This window comes from Triticum dicoccoides, chromosome 2B (assembly GCF_002162155.2).
Source record: "Triticum dicoccoides isolate Atlit2015 ecotype Zavitan chromosome 2B, WEW_v2.0, whole genome shotgun sequence".
Lineage (NCBI taxonomy): Eukaryota > Viridiplantae > Streptophyta > Magnoliopsida > Poales > Poaceae > Triticum > Triticum dicoccoides.
Window position 1 is genome coordinate 815,550,615 of NC_041383.1, and position 9,513 is coordinate 815,560,127.

The 9,513-nt window shown below is 48.7% G+C and overlaps 1 protein-coding gene across 1 annotated transcript; it reads left to right on the forward strand.

The window, feature by feature from the left end:
* Nucleotides 1–8,468, forward strand: LOC119361544. The gene is made up of 4 exons (XM_037626703.1): nt 1–1,507; nt 1,606–2,388; nt 5,948–7,432; nt 7,579–8,468. The coding sequence occupies exons 1-4, from the start codon at nt 54–56 to the stop codon at nt 8,312–8,314; spliced, it is 4,458 nt and encodes a 1,485-aa protein (XP_037482600.1). The 5' UTR covers nt 1–53; the 3' UTR covers nt 8,315–8,468.
* Nucleotides 8,469–9,513: the final 1,045 nt, after the last annotated feature.

Here is a 9,513-nt window from a genome sequence, read left to right on the forward strand (position 1 = left end):
GTCACCGAGGCACCGAGCAAGAGCATCATTGTGCAGCGTTACCAGCGCCCGGGATGGTCGGCTTTCCGAACGCCGCCACCTGTGCTCTCCTCCTCCACCTCCACCTCGTCATCTTCTTCTACCTTCCTACTCCTGCCGTCTCCTTGTCCTTCAACTACTCCACGTTCAGCAAAGCAGACCGGAAGAACATCAAGACCGAAGGCGACGCATCCTTCAACGGCGACACATCCACCGGAGATATCATCATGAGCGCAAACATGTACGGTAGCATCAGCCGGGCGTCGTACAACGCCCAGCCGGTGCAGCTCTGGGACAAGGCGACCGGCGAGGTGGCCAGCTTCACCACGCGGTTCGAGTTCCTCATGTACGCCTCCGACAACGGCGTCAACAACGGCAACATGGGCATGGCCTTTTTCCTGGCTGGCTACCCGTCTAGCCTGCCGGCCGACTCTCCTGCCTACAACCTCGGCCTCACTAACCAAAGCGAAGACGCCGTGGCATCCGGCTATAGCCAGTTCGTGGCAGTGGAGTTTGACACCTTCAACAATGGCAATACAATAGTATCCGACCCCTACGACCACATCGGCATCGACGTCAACTCCCTCAGATCGGTGAGCACACTGCCCCTGCCCAGCTTCACCCTCACCGACGTGTCCAGTGGGCTCAAGGCCGCTACGATCGACTATGATAATGTTTCCAGCATCTTATCGGCGACGTTATGGGTCGTGGATGGCCTCAGCAATTACCAACAGAGTTACAACCTTAGCTCCAAGGTTGACCTCAAGAGCGCACTACCGGAGCAGGTCTCCATTGGCTTCTCCGCATCCACGTCCAGTGGCTTCTCCGCATCCACCACGTCCAAGGCCATCCAATCGCGGCCTGCGTCGATGAGGATAGTGCTACGGTCTTGGTACTTCAACTCTTCGTTGGAACCACGGTCAGCACCACCACCACACTCCCCGGCAGGGCCAGGTTCTCTAGTTATAGCTGGATCAGTTGTCGGCGCGACAATGTTCCTTGTGTTGCTCTTCGCCGCTGCAGCGGCTCTCGTGGTGCGCTGCCGTCGTCGTCGTCGTCAGGAAGTCATGGAGACGGAGGAGTACTACACAGACTCACAAGGCGAAAGCGAGCCCATGACGGAGATCGAGATGGGGACGGCGCCAAGGCGGTTCCCGTACCACGAGCTCGTGGAAGCGACGAGGAACTTCGCCGCGGAGGAGAAGCTGGGGCAAGGCGGCTTTGGCGCCGTATACCAAGGCTATTTGAGAGAACAAGCTGGGCTTGCCGTGGCCATAAAAAGGTTGCAGTCTTCCATACAAGGAAAGAAGGAATACAAATCCGAGGTCAAGGTGATAAGCAGGCTGCGTCACCGGAACCTCGTGCAGCTCATCGGCTGGTGCCATGGCCATGATCAGGAGCTCCTGCTGGTCTACGAGCTCATGCCCAACCGCAGCCTTGACATCCATCTCCATGGCAAGCAGGGCACCTTCCTCACATGGCCAATGAGGTACGTACGTACCATGGATCTTCATTATAAGTTGTATGCTCCTGCTGGTCTACATATATGTATTGTATGTATGTTGATGGTTGCAAGTGCAAGTGCAGGATGAGGATATTGCTGGAGCTTGGGTCCGCACTGCTGTACCTCCATGAGGAGTGGGAGCAATGTGTGCTTCACCGGGACATCAAGCCCAGCAATGTCATGCTTGACGAGTCCTTTGGAGCCAAGCTAGGCGACTTCGGACTCGCAAGGCTCGTTGACCACGCCGCTGGGATGCAGACCATGACTGCAATCTCGGGAACTCCAGGCTACTTGGATCCCGATTGCGTGAACACCGGCAAGGCAAGCGCCGAGTCCGACGTGTACAGCTTCGGCGTGGTTCTACTGGAGGTGGCATGCGGCAGGAGGCCAATGAGCCCGGCCAACCAGGACAAGGAGAAGAATGGCGGCATCTTCCGGCTGGTCGAGTGGGTCTGGGGACTATATGGCCGGGGATCCATCCTTGAGGCGACCGACGAGCGGCTGAACGGTGACTACAACGCTGCGGAGGTGGAGAGTGTGATGGTTGTCGGGTTGTGGTGCGCGCACCCAAACCCGAGCGCACGACCATCCATCAGGACAGCACTGGCCACGCTCCAGCCCAACGTCGACCAAGCCTACCAGCTGCCGGTGCTTCCTTCCAAGATGCCAGTGCCGATGTATGAGCCGTTGAGGCCGCTCTCCTGGGCCAATATCGTTGGGACGTCATCATCATCCTCCCACACCGTTGGGATGTCGTCGTCAACGACGTGGTCCAGCATGCCGATGCACACCTCTTGTACCACAACCTCTGATGCTAGCACTTCGACGAACAGTTCGAAGACCTCTTCTTCACTACTCAAACATCAGTAGCAGTAGTAATTTATGGCATGCGTTTGATATGTTCCCGGAGTGTTGATGTAATGACTAATGATGCCAGGATGGGACTGGCAGCTGGAATGGTTATCAGTATGTTCGAGTGTTTCATATTCATAAGAATGGCTTGTTTTTTATGTTGGCTCACTAAGCCTACCACAACCCTTCTTCTTTTTCTATATTTGGGACCGGCCGTGTTTATTAAAACATAGACAGAGTTCATGTGCTATGATCAGGAAATCGAAGCCATACTACAATCAAGAGCCATTTAGTAGATGTAAAATTCTAGTGGCACATACCAACATTGCCTAAACCCAGTTATGTCCATGGTGGTTTATTTACTGGCTTGCTAAAGTGAAAACACTGGGAACAAAGATGTAGCCAAGAAAGAAGGTCATGCCAGCATTCCCAACACTGCCCCACTTCTGAAGATCTCAACTCCTGCCTTGATGTCTGTTTGCACATAAACGGAGCCTCAACTTTGCACTTCAAGTGTTCTGCGCGCAAAAAGCCTGGAGATGAAGCTCAAGTTAGAGGCATCACTGTAATATCAAGATCTTCGATAACTTAGTACATACATACTAGATGACCATGATATGTACAAATTTCACATTGGAGTTGATCTGATTACTGACCATCATGGCAGATGACCATGACAAACATAAAATCACTTCTGTGAATAGTGTATGGTGGTAGGTGATAATAATAACGTAGACTGGGTTTTTGTTGTGTTTCTTTTTTGTGCGAAATCTTTATCTAGAACAGCAGCCCATTACACTTGTTTTTACAATCTTTGATACATGTAAACCATAGCAAGCAAGGCTTTGATTGAGGTTTAGTAACCATGGAAAATGAGTTTTTATTCGATAGTGCCATATGTTATTGTTTGTGTAGTGCAAAATAAAATGATCGATATCGAATTATTAAAAATATAAGAAATCAGACAGCTTTGATAGTGACATGCATGTGTCGCTGTTTGTATGTGTGAAGATGCAAAAAAAAATTATTTGTACCAGCCATTAGACACATCAGCTGCAATGCCGGGGGGACGAGGTTGCCATGAAAATGAGATACAAGGAGCTACAAGTCATTACAATGGCTTCTGTCCCGCGTGCAGGCGCACATCCTAACTAATGGTGGTCGAGCAATGCTACACCTACGTAGCTGTTGTACGTAAACTAACGTAACAGCTTAGGTGTCTTTTTTCGTTGGAGGGAATTAGGGGAGGGACCCACCCAGTTGAAATCAGGGGGGGCGGAGAGATTAGTTGTTAGTCAAGTTACGTAAGCGTACGTAGTTTCTTTCGTAAGTCTAGCATTTTTCAATGGTGGTCTTGTTTCCGGGGACCCCGACGGGTTGTTGATGGACTGGATTCAGCTACGTATGACAAGGAGCTATGGTTGACTAGTTGACCCCTCGTCGACGTACGCGCACGCCGGCCGAGCTAAGAAAGCTCAAGGTGTAAACGTCACACCCTTCGGTGTCAGAGCTATTCAACGTCATGCCCTCTGGCATTTTATCCCCGTAAGCTGCATTTTATCCCTAAAGTTCGCTAAATCTTTTCCAACATCCATGCGCGTTGTGTTGACATGGCCAAACTGTACGCCGAAGGTTGTGGCACGGAGCAAAATGGTTAGATTTATTTAAGAGTTTTGGAGACGGGCCATATACCTTTGGCCGAACTTTCACGAGAGAGTTAGATTTGTCGGTTCGGCCGACACGGAGTCGCAGCTGACTAGCTGACTTGGAAGGTTTCAGCTTTGTTGCTAGACACTGGGCTAGAGCTTTGCCAAAAGAGAAAGACTGGCTAGAAGACCCAACAAAGAATAATCAAAGAAAGCCCAGCTGGACTGATAGGTACTATGTCGCTGGCGTTTCCTCGTACGGAACAGTTTATACATATACTTTCTCCGTCCGAAAAAGCTTGTCTTTCAAATGAATGTATTTAATATTAAATTAGTACTTAGATACATTTATTTGAGAAACAAGTTTGGGACAAGATTTTTTGGACCGAGAAAGTACCTCTGTATATAGTTTACACACCACACACATCGGAATGGAATTGACTTGGTTTGGTGGTGGAGTACGTAGGTAGGCACCGGCCGCGTCTCTTGGCATGTAATGCACATGCATTTGACGTGTGTGCATGCATGCATGCAGCATAAGTTAAAAGTAGTACTAGTATACCCTGTTTGCTGGTGGTAAGCTGCCGCTGGATCGACATTACAGAATTGCTGTAAAGTGCATGTCCATTTTGGAAGTAGTGAGCTTGCGGTGAACTGATAAAACGGCTTACATTAAGTTACATAGGGAGTATAGAATGTTACATATGAGCAGTTTCTATTTATGTTAATCAAAGAAAAAACAGATAGAAGATGATCAACATAGTTGACATGATATTCGAACAACAGAAGTGTTTTTTTTACACAGTACAGACGCGGACGCTCATACATTCACACATACACTCACTTCTATAAACGCACGGACGCACACCCTACTCTTATGAGCACCTACGAAAGACTGAGCCGGCACATCATCTTGAGTTTGACGGGAACTTCTCCTTCCACTGAACGCATATCGTCAGAAGGCCTAAAATAAATTCAGAAAAATACGAGCACCAATACTAACTCTAGGACTTGAACTCTGGTGGGCTGGGGATACCACTGTCCTCATAACCACCCGACCACAGGTTGGTTCGCTCGAACAGGAGAAGTTGGTAAGCAAAACTGACATACTATTTGATAGGAATGGTAAACATGGCATGTCCAGATCGAATATTAATATACTAAGGAATCGGAAGTAATCCTTAACAGAAGGGGGGAATAACAAATGATGTGGCGGATGAAGAAGCATTCGCAGACAGCACACCGCCGACGGTTGACATGGCATGGAGGGATGGGGAGTCGTCGTGGGGAAGTAGTCTTTGTTGTATACCGCAATGCCAGTCGCACGAGAGCTCTCCCCCAAAATCCTAATCTCCTCTCTCTCATACTTGATCACAATAGACGGGTTCCGGAGTCCTGTTGTTCCACATCGTGATGCATTAAGATTCGTCTAAAATTTTCTTTTCAGTTTTTTCTGTTTTTGTCTTGTATGTCATGTCACTTGATTGAGACTTGGTTAAATCTCAGTCGACTGAGATCTAGCCACAAAATAAATAAATCACTAAATCTTTTCCAACATCCATGTGCGTTGTGTTGACATGACCAAGCTCTATGCCGAAGATTGTGGCATTGAGCAAAAGGGTTAGATTTAGTTAAGAGTTTTGGAGATGGGCCATATATCTTTGGCCGAACTTTCAGGAGAGTTAGATTTGTCAGTTCGGCCGACACGGAGTCGCAGCTGACTAGCTGACTTTGAAGGTTTCAGCTTTGTAAGGCAGACTAGGCTAGAGCTTTGCCAAAAGAGAAAGACTAGCTAGAAGACCCAGCAAAGAATAATCAAAGAAAGGCCAGCTGGACTGATATAGGTACTAGTTCCTGGCGTTTACTCATACTACCAGTTTATATATATACATCTATATGTAGTTTACACACCACCAAGCGTGCACAGACACCACACACACACACAGAGATTGAGCCTGAGGATTGTGCATCGTCGCCAGCACCCGGCCGGGATGGTTGGCTTTTCGGCAGCCACCACTGGTGTTCTCCTCATCTTCTTCTTCTCCTACCTTGCTACTACTGCTGTCTCCTTGTCCTTTGATTACTCCACCTTCAGCTCAACTGACGGGAACAACATCGAGATCGAAGGTGACGCATCCTTCAGCGTCGGATGGATCGACATCAGCGCCAACAGGTACAATGGTATCGAGGGCAGCAATGGTCGGGCGTGGTACAGCGCCCAGCCGATGTTGCTCTGGGACAAGGCGACCGGCGAGGTGGCCAGCTTCACCACACGCTTCACCTTCGCCATTGTAGGTAACATAAGTAACAAGGGGCAGGGCATGGCCTTTTTCCTCACCGCTCAATCAAGCATGCCGGCCAACTGCCCCAGCTACAACCTTGGCCTCACCAACCAGAGCCCAGGCGAGCTGGCCTCCGGCAACAGCCGGTTCGTGGCGGTGGAGTTCGACACCTTTAATAATACAGATGTGTCTGACCCTGACACCACCTATGACCACATTGGCATAGACGTCAACTCCCTAGTATCGGTGGAAACACTGACCCTAGAGAGCTTTGACCTCATGGACAACTTGACCGCCGAGATCGAGTACGATGGCGTTTCCAGCATCTTAAATGTGACAGTATGGCTCGGTGATGATAAAAATGGCCGGCCGAGAGGCAGGATTTACTGGCTTAGCTCCGAGGTTGACCTCAAGAGTGCACTGCCGGAGCAGGTCTCCATTGGCTTCTCCGCATCCACATCCACGTCTGTGGAAGTGCATCAGTTACACTCTTGGTTCTTCAACTCTTCGTTGGAACCACAGGCCCCACCATCACCACCACCATCATCATCACTACCATCACCACCACCACAGCGAGGCCCAGGTTCTGGAGTTATTGTCGGAGCAGCCGTCGGCACAACAATGTTACTTGTGCTCCTCTTCGCTGCCACGGCAACACTCGTATTGCGCCACCGTCGTCGTGGGAACATGATGGAGACCGAGGAGAACTACACAGACTTAGAATGTGAAGGCAAGCCGATAACGGAGATAGAGATGGGGACGGGGCCAAGACGGTTCCCATACCAGGAGTTGGTGGAAGCCACGAGGAACTTCGCCGCGGAGGAGAAGCTTGGGCAAGGTGGCTTCGGCGCCGTATACCGAGGCTATCTGAGAGGAGAGCCAGTTGGTCTAGCCGTGGCCATAAAGAGATTCTCCAACCCTAAGCATGAGGAGTCTTCCATGCAAGGAGAGAGGGAGTACAAGTCAGAAATCAAGGTGATAAGCAGGCTGCGTCACCGGAACCTCGTGCAGCTCCTCGGCTGGTGCCATGACCGTGAGGAGCTCCTGCTGGTCTACGAGCTCATGCCCAACCGAAGCCTCGACATCCATCTCCACAGCAAGCAGGGCACCTTCCTCACGTGGCCAATGAGGTACGTATTTTATGTAATGTACCATGGTATAAAAGATTCATCTATGTGGTATATAAGGAATGGGAGTACATACTCTCAGGAGTACACAACCATTTGCTCGTAAACCTTTATGTATGTTGAGTTGTTAACTGCAAGTGCTACTCTAGGATGAAGATATTGCAGGAGCTTGGGTCTGCATTGCTCTACCTCCATGAGGAATGGGAGCAATGTGTGTTACACCGGGACATTAAGCCCAGCAACGTGATGCTCGACGAGTCCTTTGGAGCCAAGTTAGGCGACTTCGGGCTGGCGAGGCTTGTTGACCATGCCGCTGGGGTGCAAACAATGACCGCCATTTCGGGGACTCCGGGCTACTTGGATCCCGAGTGCGTGAGCACCGGTAGGGCCAGCGCCGAGTCCGATGTGTACAGCTTTGGGGTGGTTCTACTGGAGGTAGCATGCGGCAGGAGGCCAATGAGCATAACCTCGGCCGACCAGGACAAGCAGAAGAAGGGCGGCGTCTTCCGGCTGGTCGAGTGGGCCTGGGGGCTATATGGCCAAGGAGCCATTCTGGAGGCCGTCGACGAGCGGCTGAACGGTGACTACAACGCAGCAGAGGTGGAGAGGGTGATGGTCGTCGGGCTGTGGTGCGCACATCCGGACCCGAGCGCGCGACCGTCCATCAGGACCGCCATTGGGGCGCTCCAGTCCAACTCCAAGGTCCACGGAGCCTGCAGTCAGCTGCCGGTGCTCCCCTCCAAGATGCCGGTACCCATGTATGCGTCTCCCCCGTTCGCCCTGGCGGACTTGTCGTCCAACTCCAGTACCACTACTTCCTCCGACGCTAGCACTTCCACGACCAGTTCAAAGGCCTCCTCTTCGCTACTGAAACATCAATACTAGTACTACTAGACATTTGATTTCTTGTGGGAAGTGTTAATGTAATAATATAAAGGCCTCTTTTTCGCTACTGAACATTTGAATTCTTGTCGGAAGTATTATTGATGTAATATGCCAGGATGGGACAGCTAGCGCACCTTATGTTCTTGTCCTGGCAGGTGATATGCTTCCAACTTCCAGCTCAGCAATGGGTTTTCAGTAGGCTCTAGTCGTCTGGTCTATTCATTCATACGGATAGTCAATTCAGAGCCAATAAGAAAATTCTAATACCTTTTAGAATATTTTAGTTTTCATTTTTTAATGATTCAAAATTGTTCATCAAATTTGTGACTTGTGAAACATATTATTTAGTACATCGTAGCACTTCTTCATTTAAAATTGACTCGGCATGCAATTATTTAATACTCAGGAAATAGCAGGCCAAAACCATAGAGGACCATAAAAATGGGATGGAATCTAACTATGCCATGCCCAAATAAAACACAATAAATATGGCAAACATATAATTAACTATGTTATATTAACTGAACTGCTAACACATTTGAAGCAGTGTAGTAAACATTTGTCTTGGGAAATTATTGTTAACCTTTAATCAATTGAAGCAGTGTTGTACTTTCTGTTATGGAATGTATATATATCAGGTTTGCCACATATATGCCAATATATTTGTATTTCAGCAATTTTTGTATGATGGGTTGCTCTTTCAATACGATTTATAATAGGCTTTAATCACCTGAATAATTGTTATCTGGAGTATACTTAGTTTATTTGCTATAATCAATTCCACTGAGCTATTCATATTTGGGTTTCTATGTGACGCTAGTTTTTTTTCCTTTGTCTCTGATAAATATATGGTCTGAAATACATATTGCACAATATCCATCTGTATCATATGGAGCTAACTTTGCTATTGTTGCAGGGCGAAGTGTCGTTTGAATGAGTATTGGGAGGTTGTTGTATCTCACTATCTCTTGGCACACAAAAATAAGATCTATCTCGCACAGGCATAACATTACTTTTGTGTTAGGAATATGATGGTCCATCTTCATCAACGTTACTCTTTACTGTAGGTCTTCTATCTGGTCGAGTGGGTGTGGATACTATTACGACCGGGAAGCCATCCTTGAGGTCGTCGACAAGATATGGATGGTAATTAATTGCAACGCAGTGAAGGTGGAGAGTGATTGTCATCGGGTTGTGGT